This window comes from Panthera onca (assembly GCF_046562875.1).
Source record: "Panthera onca isolate mPanOnc1 chromosome E1 unlocalized genomic scaffold, mPanOnc1 haplotype 2 h2.Chr16_ul_2, whole genome shotgun sequence".
In the NCBI taxonomy this organism is placed as follows: Eukaryota; Metazoa; Chordata; class Mammalia; order Carnivora; family Felidae; genus Panthera; species Panthera onca.
In genome coordinates this window covers 606,109-619,051 of record NW_027675816.1, presented here as the reverse complement: position 1 = coordinate 619,051, position 12,943 = coordinate 606,109, and the positions used below count along the sequence as shown (strand labels likewise).

General features: G+C 53.2%; 1 protein-coding gene across 3 annotated transcripts in view; it reads right to left on the bottom strand.

Annotated features, from left to right (window-relative positions):
• The window catches only part of CRHR1 (corticotropin releasing hormone receptor 1), a 46,420-nt gene that overhangs the window by 20,946 nt on the left and 12,531 nt on the right, over positions 1–12,943 (bottom strand). Inside the window, exon 2 of one of the 3 annotated variants that reach the window (XM_060645806.2) lies at positions 3,232–3,319. In XM_060645806.2, coding sequence (XP_060501789.2) covers positions 3,232–3,319 — 88 coding nt within the window. Of the gene's footprint in view, positions 1–3,231; positions 3,635–12,943 lie in introns of those variants that run through there. The other 2 variants (XM_060645807.2, XM_078437021.1) reach the window with 2 other exon arrangements.

The following is a 12,943-nucleotide window of genomic DNA, read 5'->3' as shown; positions in this document are numbered from 1 at the left end:
CGACCACCCCGGGCCCTGGGCACCGTGGTTCTCCGGATAGCCACATACGTGGCAGCCCATTGATTGGGTTCAAATCTTGGGGCTACGGCTGAGTAACTGTGTGTGCTTGGGCAAGTTACTTAACCTCTCTGAGCCTTAGGTTCCTCTTCCGTAAAATGAGGATAAAATACTTCCTGACAGGGGCGCCTGGGTGGCTCTGTCGGTTAAGCATCCGACTTCAGCTCAGGTCATGATCTCACAGTTCGTGGGTTCGAGCCCCGCATCGGGCTCTGTGCTGACAGCCCGGAGCCTGGAGCCTGCTTTGGATTCTGTGTCTCCCTCTCTCTCTGCCCCTCCCCTGCTCACGTTCTGTCTCTGTCTCAAAAATACATAAACATTAAAGAAAAAAAAAAAACTTCCTGACAATACTGTTGTGATGACTGAATGAGATTGAAGTACTCAGAATGGGGTCTGACACATAGTAGGCACTAAATAACCATAAGCTATCGTTAATTATTGTTAACGTTCAGGACCTTAAGACGGGATAGGAACTGATGACCCTGGATCCTTGTCAACAATATCATTTCATTTGTCTCCGACATCACTAGTCAATAATTCTATTACTTTCTGGCATTGCCACTTTCATGCCATGATTTTATGAGTTGCCAAGTCTATGATGAGCTTTGGCCCTGGGGACCCACCCTCTTCCTGCTCCTGGCATGTGAGAGGACCCCCAAAGGCCCAGCTCAGTGCCAGCCTCCCCGGCCAGACGCCCATCCATCTGTCCTGGTCCCTCCACCCCACCCTCACCATCTGTCTCTACCAGTGCCCATCGGTCTGGGTAGGTCTTGGCACTGGAAGATAAATAGCTTGTTATCAGAGGCTGTTGTGGAGGGTGATGGATTATATGCCATGAAGCCAGCCAGGCTGGGCTGGGCTGAGGGTAGGGGCACAGAGTACAAATCACTGGGGAATGAACGATATTCATCATGGCCCGTTGCCTCCCAGGACAGGTGACACCAGCGTGGGCTCAGAGATGTCACTCCTCCAGGGCACAACAAGCAGGTTAATGGGGGCTGACCTGGCCCCCGTGCACGGGGAGCTGTGGGCAGGACCTTTCATCTCAGACTCAGCCTGGTCTCTCCCCTCCCTGTCTCTCTTTGCTAGAACTCCAGGCTCTTGCTCAAGAATGTTCCTCTCCCCCATGGCCTAGCTTAGCCAACTTTTACAGCCAGATGCTCTGGGCTCCCGGAACCTCCCCAGGCTTCCTCTTCCCATCTCATTCCACCAAACCCACCTGCTGGTCTTCAGTCAACTCTAGCTTTGGCTCAGAGCATTGGCTCTTTTCTGCCAGCTCACGCGCACAGTCTCTCAGAGACTCACTGTGAAACCTACTCCTTCAGGAAGCCTTCCTGGATTCATACCACCCCCGGTCTATCCTCCCTGCCACCTTCATTGTAGTGAGGAATTCATGGCTCAATGCCAGCTATACAGTAAGCACTTTCAAAAGCCTGCTCGTATTACCAACGATAATAAATAATACTCAGTAGTGGGGTGCCTGGGTGGCTCAGCTGGTTAAGCATCCGACTTCGGCTCAGGTCACGATCTCACCGCTCATGAGTTCGTGCCCCATGTCAGGCTCTGTGCTGAGAGCTCAGAGTCTGGAGCCTGCTTCCGATTCTGCGTCTCCCTCTCTCCCTGCCCCTTACCCACTCACGCGCTGTCTCTTTCTCTCAAAAATAAATAACTTAAAAAAAAAATAATACCCGGTAGTGGTATGGGTCTCTATAGTTTGTGACATATTGCCACAAAACTTAGTGCATTTAATTGTTACAGATCCTTGGGAGTTAACACCCCTCCCTGACTTTACAGTCTGGGCAAAGTGAGGCCCAAGGGGGTCAATGGCATGCTCATTCCTGTGGCTACCCTGGGGCAGAAGGACAGGACGGTGCCACTTTAAGCATGGACCCAGTTAGCCTTCTCCAAGCCCAGTGCTCTTCCTCTCCCCTCCCCAGGCTCCCCCCACAGTAAAAGACCAGCAGGTCAGGAGGCAGCCGCTCCGAGGTGTGGAAGCCTCCTCTCCCCGCAGGCCCAGGATCGGAAACCAATGCCTTCTGCTTCCCGGCTGGTGCACAGTGTCCACCTCCCCGCCAGCACGCCCCTTGCGTTTTGCTCCATAGTACATGTGATGTGGGCCTGACTCCCAGACCAGACCGTGAGCCCCTTTTTGTCCCTCTCATGCCTTGCATGGGGCCCGGGACACAGTAGCTGCTCAATTAATGAGTTGGGTTGAATCAAGGGGAGACCCGAAGAGGAAACCGAGTCACCAAAGAACAGCGAGCCTCCCAAAGACCCTCGGGTGCAGGGGCCCCCCTCACCTTCGTGGGCAGCAGCACCCCCAGGATCCCGGTTAGAGTGGCCGGGGTGAGGGTTCGGGGCCCACACCCGAAGCTGGCAAAGACATGGCCTCAGAAACCAAAGACCTGGCTCTCCCATGCATCAGTCTCCTCACCTGTACAAATGCCGAGTCTTAAACTCTTGTGAGAAGTAAGATAATCATCCCAAAGGGCTTTGTCAATGGTGTGCGTATACAAGTCATTAGTAATATCTGCACTTATGCAGTAGTTTCTACGGAGGAGGCATAGAGCACGGGGTTAAAAAGTGTATCTGGGAGCCAGGCCGCCTAGGCTCAAATCCTGGCTCTGGGACTTACTCGTTTTTCTCTGAGCCTCAGTTTCCTTAGGTGTAAGTGAAAATGGGGGTGACGTATCTGAAACGCCTCCAACAGTACCTGGCGTGTAGCTAGCACCCTACGGTATTGCGCTTTGGGCATTTTTAGCAGCACAAAAGAGCAGCCTTGACTTCCTCGCGGGTGCCTGAGTCACCGCCCAGCCCTCCGCTCTGTTGGTTCTCACAGCGAGGGCTGGGGCGACTTCCCCTGTGGCCCACCCCAGAGCCGGGGAGATAACCGCGTGGCGCACTTGCCACACGACCCTCCTGTGCCCATGGTAGATGCTGTGATCTCACCGCAGCTCTCCTTCCCACCCTACTGATGCCGACTTTAGCACGCTCCTCCCACAGTGCTCTGCGGAGACCTGACAAATTGCGGGCAGCTCTAGAGAGGAAATCCCTCTGCTGCCCCTGCTTTAGGGCATGGCTCTGTGTGCAGGCCCTGGGGGACCCAGGGGCGGGGAGGGGGTGGGGGGGCTGTGGTGACCTGGGATCTTGCAGGATCAGGGGAGGGGGACTCACCGGAGATATTGCTGGCCAGGGACAGGCTCTCGCAGGGCTGGTCCTGGAAGGAGGCGGAGATGGCGTTCAGCCCCAGGAGGAGAAGGGCCTGTGGACACAGGGAGACGAGGGACAGGGTGAGACCGTGCCGTGAGCTTCCTGCTTCCCCTCGCTTCTGTCTCATGCATGTCTCTTCCCAGACACCCCATCCCACCTTGCCCTCCCCCTGCCCCCATGTCGTCTGTGCCTGGAAGGGCTTGGAAGGGAGGCTGGTAACAAGAGGGGGAGCTCAAGTTCCCAGGACAATGGTGAACCTTCTCTCTGACATTCACTGAGGCTGTGCCCGGGGCAGCCACCTCCATCCCCATGGGATCCCAAGGATGACCCAACTGTGTCCCAACACACACACACACACACACACACACCCGCCTGCTGAGCACTCGGGGGCTCACAGATATTCTTTAATAGTGCACCTGCCGGCCTCCCTCCCGGGCTGCAGGCGGTCGGGCCCAGTTTAACGAGCTGCTTCAGGCTCTCATCCCCACCCAGCTAATTACCAGTCACTACAAATTGTGCCTCCAGGTTCACGGAGCCCTTCTACATCTGCCATGGTACTTAACTCTCCCTGGGGCTGGCATGGCTGTCCCCGTTTGCAGATGAGGAAATTGAGTGAAGGGGTACTTGTGTCTGGAAAGGGGGCCTGCCTTATTCCAGGGAGAACTTTTGCCCCTTACCCTCCCTGGGGGCTCCCTGTCACTCTGATTCCAGAATTTCAGGTCACTTGGGAGGAGAGTGGCATGGGCCCCACACCAGGAAGGCTGCCCCTTCAACTAGCACCTTCCCACCATCATTGTGTCCCCTTTGAGGCCACCACCCTCCCATGGATTTAGAATCAAAAGAGACATGGCATCCAGCCCTGTATTGCCAGGGGCAGGTTACTTGGCCTCTCTGGGCCTCGGTTTCCTCACCTGTAAATGGCCCTCCCTCCCAGGTTCCCATGACGCAGTGTGTATACAGAAGTCCTCTGTTCACTGCATTCAAATGTGCTGACATTACACTGCGTCTCAGGTCTACAACAGGCACTCAACAGGTCATGTTGATTGTTATTGAGTCATAGGTTAGTGGCAAGGCAGTTGTCTCCCCTGGGACTTGATTTTCAAGGGTATTAAGAAGCACATTGAGGGCTGGGGGCGGGGGGGGGGGGGCGGGCATTGTAACCAGCCTCCTCCTTCCATCTGTTGGACGTGGGTGCCAAGGTCCAGCAAAGCTCTGTCTGCCTTTTTAAATTTCTTTCAATGTTTATTCATTTATTTTGAGAGAGAATGAGAGGGGGAGGGGCAGGAAGGGGGGAGAGAGTCTCACACAGGCTCCACACTCAGCATGGAGCCTGACGCGGGGCTTGATCTCATGACCGTGAGATCATGACCTGAGCCCGAATCAAGAGTTGGATGCTTAACCGACTGACCCACCCAGGCGCCCCTCAAAAACTTTTTTAAAAAGACAAACTCAGTAACAGTCTGGGCATATTGGAGCTTGGGGTAAAAGGGAAAATCAGTGATAATATTAAAATATTGTTTATCATGATTATGAGATTTTGGACACCCTTACATTTTGTGCTTGGGGAGAATGCCTCACTCGCCTCACCCAAGTCCCGGCCCTGCCCTGAGCTCCCCAAGCTGGACACCCCCTATCCCATCCCTCCCCATGTTGTATATCTTCCCTTCCCTTGGACTCCTCCCCACTCACCCTTTCGAACCTCAGGACCTTCCCCCAGTCCTCAGAAGCAACCTAACCTGCCCTTTCCCAGAGGCCAACCTTCCCTGCTCACTAGCCATGAATATCCGCTCCCACCCTGCCCCCCCATTAGTGCCACCCACCTGCCCCGGGACCTGCTCCTCCCCACTCCTATCTCATGATAGAGGCGAGCTCTGCTCCCTTCACTCCTACCTTCCATCCCAACGTGGAATCGAATGCTCCCCACTTCTGGTCGGAGTCTGTCCTGCCCCCAACCTCCTGCAGGAAGCCCCCCCTTGGCCTATTGGTTCACCCACATGTCCCCTCATCGCTGTGTCCTTAGTGAACCTTGTTTATTCCAGTCCCTTGCTGGACTCCTGTCACACTCCTGTCACATCACAGGGATCTTTCTGTTCTTGCTGGGCCAAGCTCCAGGCTAACAAGCACACCCCCAGCCCTGTACCCCCCGGCCCCCAGTCTGTGCCCAGCACTCGGGACGCTCAGCTAACTGGCTCTTAGGACTTGGGAGTGATTAGAACAAACCCATTCATCTGTCTGGCCCCAAGGAACTTCCAACACCTTATTAATCAGTAATTAAACTTCGCAGTCCCCAGAGAGATGAGGAACTATCTTTACCCTCGTTTTCCAAATGAAAACTCAGGAGAGAGAGAGAGGAGGGAGCCACTAGGCCAGCCAGCGGCTCTCACTAGCTAAGCAAACAGCAGTGTCCTCGCTGACGAGCCCTGTCCCCAGCTCAGCACAGGCAGCAGGGACCCAGCGCTCTCTCTCTCTCTGTCTCTCTCTGCCTCCACCACCTCCAACACACACACACACACACACACACACACACACACACACACACACACACAATGGAAGTGAGGCCCCAGAGCCAGTCGCAGGCCACTTAAAGAAACTGGAAACTCCCTATTTGAAAGGAGCAGTCCCGCCACCAGACATTCCGCCATCGTCCTTCTAATCCTGAAGCCGTGCTTTGTGCTCGTGCCATGGTCTTTCAGACACCCCTCGAAAGTACACCGTGTTCTAGCCACATTGAATCACTTGTCCCTGCCCAGCCGCGGGATCCCGCTACAGTCCACGCACCTTTGACCCTGCATTTCTTGGCCCGCACACCCCCCTCCTGGCCCACCGCCTCACCTGGTGAGCCCCGCAGTCCCGGAAAGCCAGTTCCGGAACCTTCCCCATGGCAGCTCCTTCCCCAGCACTCCAAAGCAAAGCAACTCAGTCCCCTGTCGATGTGCCCATGTCCCCCTGAACATGCGCTGAACCCAGGTGCTCACGAGGGTCACGAACCTCTGGCTGGTCCTCAGTGCCCGGAATCACCTCGCTCCAAAGCACTTACTCCCCTCGGTTCTGATTAATGGCAAATACATAGGCAGGAAGGTCTTAGCTTGGCACCTTTACGTCCTAGGGTTCACGGAGGTGCAGAGCGAATCCAGATTCATCACGAAACCAGACCACATGCCGTGCAAAGGACAAAGGGCTAGCCTGTCCTTGGCTGGCTGCCTATAACCCCAGTCCTTCCATTTCCTTGCAGGTGATGGTTCCCAAGGGCATTTTCTACCAACAGGGTTTGCACCATGCAAAGAAAAAAATGCTTCTTAAAATTCCTGAATCACCCTCTCTTCTCGGGAAAGGTTGGCTCTGTACAGAATCGGTGCCTGTGCCACGTTTTTCCTGAGGAAGGGTCTGTAAAGGCTTCTGGCTCATTCCTCAATCCTCTTCCATGAACACTTCCAGAGTTTTCCTGTGTATTTATCCCCCACCCCCCACACACACTGATCTCCTCTTCAACATTCACCAGATTTCTAGCTCCATCCACAAGTAATTATTGCATGAGAGGAACAGGCCCCCAGAATTTCCAGGATATTGTTTGTTTCCTTCCAAGGCTGAGAGTTCTTTTTTTTCTTAAAAAAATTTTTTTAATGTTTCTTTATTTTTGAGAGACAGAAACAGAGACAGAGAGTGGAGGGGTGGGGGCAGAGAGAGAAGGAGGCGCAGAATCTAAAGGAGGCTCCAGGCTTTGAGCTGTCAGCACAGAGCCTGACGCGGGGCTCGAACTCACAGACTGCGAGATCATGACCTGAGCCGAAGTCAGGCGCTCAACCGACTGAGCCACCCAGGCGCCCCTTTTGTTTCTTAACTTTTATTTATTTTTAATTTTTTGAGAGAGAGAGAGAGAGAGAGAGAGAGAGAGAGCATATGCAAGCAGGGGAGGGGTAGAGAGAGAGGGAGACCCAGAATCCGAAGCAGGCTCCAGGCTCTCAGCTGTCAGCACAGAGCCCGACGCGGGGCTCGAACCCACAAGCCGCGAGATCATGACCTGAGCCACAATCGAGAGTTGGAGGCTTAACTGACTGAGCACCCAGGCGCCCCTAAGGCTGTGAGTTCTTAATCTGGGGTCCACGAGCAACACGAGGAGGTGTGAAACCCTGTAATGAAATGCACCGTGTTGTGGGTCTTGACAGCCATTTTCCCAGGGAGGGCACAGAGCTCCCTCCACTGCTCAGGGAGGTCTGCCACCCAAAATACATAGCCAGAGCTTACGGTGGGTGAGGTCACATCAGAGGCCCAGCCCTCCACCAAATGGGACCAAAAGTGATTTTGGCCTAGGACCGCCACTTTCTGGGGCCGCTCTGCTAGCTTCTCCCCTCGGTCATTAACTCTAGCTGCTGGCTCTCCTTTCAGAACCATTTCTGACAAGCCGAGTGTTTAGGACTTTATGAGGTTTACTATTTCCCAACAGGTGGTAGAGAAAACCAAAATGGCACCAGGAACCTGAAGCTGGCGGAGTGCTAGGCTCACTCACTAGGTGATGCCTCACTTCTGTACAGAAGCCCGGCAGCTCCAAGGCCCCAAATAAAACCTGTGCCTCAGTGACAAATTCCTCCACTCACCAAGGAGCCAAACCTTGGACATTAAATCTGAGAAGGCCAAGGGTGCGTTGCCGCTGGATTTACAGCATGACTGTCCAAGGACCCAGTGGGTCCCTGTTCCAAGGGAACTGGAACAATGCCCCAAGGAAGGGGCACTGTTCCAAGGAAAGCATGTGGGGCAGGTCTCATGCTCTCTGTTTTATAGGGGTTTATGGTAGAACACAAGGTCCTAGAGCTGCTTTTAGCAGCTGGGTGGGGGCTAGGATCCAGGGGACAGGCCACCTGGGTCTGATTTTCAAGCGGATAGTAGCTGGAGGAAGGCGGATGGCCCAGATCAGGACAGGGCACGGAAAGAAGGGATGGGCAGAGGAGAGGGAAGGGTGCAGGGGCTCTCAGAGAGGGAGGGTGGGGGGTGGGAGTCTGACAGCTGCTGCCCGTGTCCCACCCCCAGGCCAGCGCAGTGGCTGGAATTGAAGCTGCCATCCCAATTCCCAGTGTGACTCTGGCATAAAGGTTAATCACACCCAGAAATGCTTATTAGAGACCATAAATAACTATGCTGCTGAAGCTCAATTCGCTCTTTAAGGCACAAAAGTGCAATTTCCTTTGATGGGATGATTGGGTGATTAACCTTTTAGGGAGGGTCCGGAAGGGCCACTGGAGGGAGAAGAGGGGTGGCCTGGAGGTGCGGGGGGGGGGGGGGGGTTTGCCCCCACCACCCAGGAGTTCATGAAAAGCAAGGAGAAGGGCCTGCCTCCTCCTCCCCCCCCCCCCCGCCCCACCACCCTGCCACCCTCATGACTACCTCTGATGCTGGGCTTGGGACGGCCCCCAGGAAAACCTCTTTTAGGGGCCAGGGACAAAGCCATAGCCACATTCCAGAGTGATCCCTCCACAGGATCCCTCCTGCTTCTGCTGAGTTCTGAGCCCAGTCCTGCCACTGATTTTGTGACTTTGGGTGAGTCACCTGGGCCTCTAGGCAATGCGGTCTTTCCTACCTGTACCCCAGGGAGGTGGGCCACTCGGGGAAAACAGAGAGAGAGATCACTTCTGAAACTTCAAGTTCTCTGCGTGTGTCCATGGACCGAGTCCATAATTCCGTCACTCTGGGCCTCAGAATCTTCCTTGATTATCGAGAGAGTTGAACTAACACAAGCCTCTCTCTCTCTATATATATAGATGATAATGTCTTTATCCATTCATTCAATGGACACTTAGGCTGTTTCCACGTCTCCACTATTGTAAATAATGCTGCCATGAGCATGGGGGGGGGGGCACAGATCTTAGAGATAATGATTTCATTTCCTTTAGATATGCATCCAGAAAGTGGAATTCTTGGCTCATACAAAAGTTCTATTTTTAATTTTTTGAGGAACCTCCATACTGTTTTCCACAGCGGCGGACCCAATTTACATTCCCAGCGACAGTGTATGGAGGTTCCTTGCCCTCCCCATCCTCGCCAATAGTTGTTACTTCTTGTCTTTTTGATAGTACTTATTCTAGAAGGTGACACCTCACTGTGGTTTTGATTAGCATTTCCCTGATGATGAGTGAGCGCCTTTTCATGCACCTGCTGGCCATTTCAATACCTTCTTTGGAAAAATGCCTATTCAGGTCCTTTGTCCATTTTTAATTGGATTATTTGTGTTTGTTTGTTTTGTTTTGTTTGTTTTTTGTTCTTTGGGTTTTTTTTTTTTTCTAGTGAGTTGGACACATTCCTTATCTTTTTTTAGATATTAGCCTCTTATCAGGTACCTGGTTTGCAAGGTGCTGCCAGTTTTAAGTAAAGCCAAGAGAAGACAATCTAAATGTGAAAAAGAGGAAGGTCATAAATCAGGATTCCTTTAAAAAGCTAGCTCCCCTGTTGCATTTAAAAACTGGGATCTGGTTTGTAGAAGCAAAGCATACACCCAGGCAACTCTTCAGAGGCAGGTCTGTGCGTACAGGGCATAGATCTATAGACACAGAGTGATGGTGGTGGGGAGAGGCAGGGCCTGCGTGCAATTGTGGTTTTCGCCCTGCACAGAGGTGCCAAACAGAGGGGTCACCGGGGGCTAGAATTGCAGGCTGTGCACGAGCAGAACTGAGACCCTCCGGGGTGCATTTTCTGATCCACGCAGAGGTGCTCTGGACACCAGCCGGGGTAAAAATAGACTTGGAACAAAGGCCAGTGAGGCCATGTGCCCTTTCTCGGCCCTCGTGACTGCCCAGGGCCTTTGCCCCCTCAGCAGCCTCTGTTTCCCATCCTGCCCAGGCCAGGTCTTCCCACGACTGCCTCTTTTTGTAACAGCCACAGCCTGTCCCCACCTCAAGGCAAAGAGCCTGTGTGTTTTCCCAAAAGTGGGTGGGTTGGGAAAGATTATTTTAGGCAGACGAGAAATAATTTATTGTTACATTTAATTAACTGAAATTGCTGTTGTGCAGAGAGGAAAAAGTGGAAAGGAAAATCTCCTGCCTACAGATCAGGGAGGGGGGATTTCTGGGGTGTTCCTCGCCCCCACGCCTTCTCCCTGGGGTCCTGGGCTCAAGGTGTGCCCCGCCCCCTCCCCTTACTTCTTCTCTCAGCACAGCCGAAAGCACTGGGTGCCTGCTTCACCCACCCCAGGGGCAGCAAGGACCTACAAGACCCCAGCTCTGGATGTACACAGACCCTTCCAAAGATTCCAGGTATACTGGCCATTGGATTATAAGCACCCCGAGGGCAGGGTCTCTGTTAGGCTGTCTTTGTACCCACAGGGGGGGCTGGCACAGAGTAGGTCCCACTATGCATTGAACGAATAAATGACTGACTGACTGAATGAATGAACAGGCGGGTTTTTGCTCTCTGTCTCCTTTGACCACGAGGTCCTGTAATTATCCCCACCAGGACATTTCCTACTTCCCATTCGCCAGCATCTCTTTTCCTCTAGCCGCGAGGAGCTCTCTCTCTTGGACGCTTAGCTCTTAGTTCCTTAGAGGGGTGCTCTGAAGGCAGAAACATTTTGGGGTGGGCAGTGCAGGGCTGAGATCCTGTTCTGACTCTGGCGAACTTGTTCCATGGACAAGTCATTCCCCTGCCCCCTTTCCTGCCTCAGTTTCCTCATCTGTCAAAGGAGGAGGGCAGTGTGTTCCCTACATTCCTTTCCAGGTCCGAATATGCTCTGCCTTCAGGATATACGGGAGAGTAGAAATCAGATCTCCAACTCCAGCGCCAGAAAATTCCACATGGGAATCTTTTATCTGCCCCTTCCTTCCTGTGTGACCTTGGGTGACTTAACTTCTCTGAGCCTCAGTTTCCCCATCTATGAATGGGGCTAATAAGGATGAAATAGTTACACCCTAAAGCTCTTGAAGAGATTCAACAACAGGGTGCATTTAAAACAGCCTGGGTGGGGGGGGGGGGCGCCTGGGTGGCTCAGTCGGTTAAGCGTCCGACTTCGGCTCAGGTCACGATCTCACGATCCGTGAGTTCGATCCCCGCTTCGGGCTCTGTGCTGACAGCTCAGAGCCTAGAGCCTGTTTCAGATTCTGTGTCTCCCTCTCTCTCTGCCCCCCCACCCCCGTTCATACTCTGTCTCTCTCTGTCTCAAAAATAAGTAAACGTTAAAAAAAATTTTTTTTAAAACAGCCTGGGGCCGAACACATGGTAAGCCGTTAACGATTGGTTATGAGAACCATTATTGACTTGGTGCAAGTGGCTTCCTTCCTGACTTGGCCCTCCTGTCCGGAAGTTCCTGGACTGGTCCCCCGTGGCCACCCAGGACAGGCACACCCACTTTCCACCGGTGCTCTGTTCCTAGCCACCAGCATCCACCTGTGAACGTGTGTGGTGGGGATTCGCTGGGCACAGGGAAGGGAGGTGGGGGGCGGCGGTGCCCGGAACATGTTACCGGTCCCATCCCGGTCTGCTCTCCTTTTCTGCTGCTTCTGCCTTCGTTCTCACCCTCTCTTGGTAGGATTCCCCTTAGATCCACTCATTAGTATTTTCCCACAGCTCATGCCTCTCATCCTCCCTGCCCCCTCCCACCCACCATCCTCCTGCTCCCGCTTCTCTCCTCTTCCTCTTCTCCCCTTTCCTCCTTCCTCCTTTCCTTCCTTCCTTCCTTCCTTCCCCTTCCTTCCTCCTCCTTCCCTCCTTCTTCCTCTTCCTTCCTCCTTCTTCTTCCTCCTTTCCTCCTTCCTTCCTTCCCTCCTTTCTTCCTTCCTTCCCTCCTTTCTTCCTTCCTTCCCTCCTTCTTTCCTTCCTTCCTTCCCTCCTTCCCTCCTTCCTTCCTTCCTTCCCTCCTTCTTTCCTTCCTTCCCTCTTTCTTTCCTTCCTTCCTTCCCTCCTTCCTTCCTTCCCTCCTTTCTTCCTTCCTTCCCTCCTTCTTTCCTTCCTTCCCTCCTTCTTTCCTTCCTTCTTTCCCTCCTTCCTTCCCTCCTTCTTTCCTTCCTTCCTTCCCTCCTTCCTTCCTTCCTTCCCTCCTTCTTTCCTTCCTTCCCTCCTTCTTTCCTTCCCTCCTTTCTTCCTTCCTTCCCTCCTTCTTTCCTTCCTTCCCTCCTTCTTTCCTTCTTTCCCTCCTTCTTTCCTTCCTTCCTTCCCTCCTTCTTTCCTTCCCTCCTTCTTTCCTTCCTTCCTTCCGTCCTTCCTTCCTTCCTTCCCTCCTTCTTCCTTCCTTCCCTCTTTCTTTCCTTCCTTCCTTCCCTCCTTCCTTCCTTCCCTCCTTTCTTCCTTCCTTCCCTCCTTCCTTCCTTCCCTCCTTCTTTCCTTCCTTCCCTCTTTCTTTCCTTCCTTCCTTCCCTCCTTCCTTCCTTCCCTCCTTTCTTCCTTCCTTCCCTCCTTCTTTCCTTCCTTCCCTCCTTCTTTCCTTCCTTCCTTCCCTCCTTTCTTCCTTCCTTCCCTCCTTCTTTCCTTCCTTCCTTCCCTCCTTCTTTCCTTCCTTCCTTCCCTCCTTCCTTCCTTCCCTCCTTCTTTCCTTCCTTCCCTCTTTCTTTCCTTCCTTCCTTCCCTCCTTCCTTCCTTCCCTCCTTCTTTCCTTCCTTCCCTCCTTCTTTCCTTCCTTCCCTCCTTCTTTCCTTCCTTCTTTCCCTCCTTCCTTCCCTCCTTCTTTCCTTCCTTCCTTCCCTCCTTCCCACCTTTCTTCCTT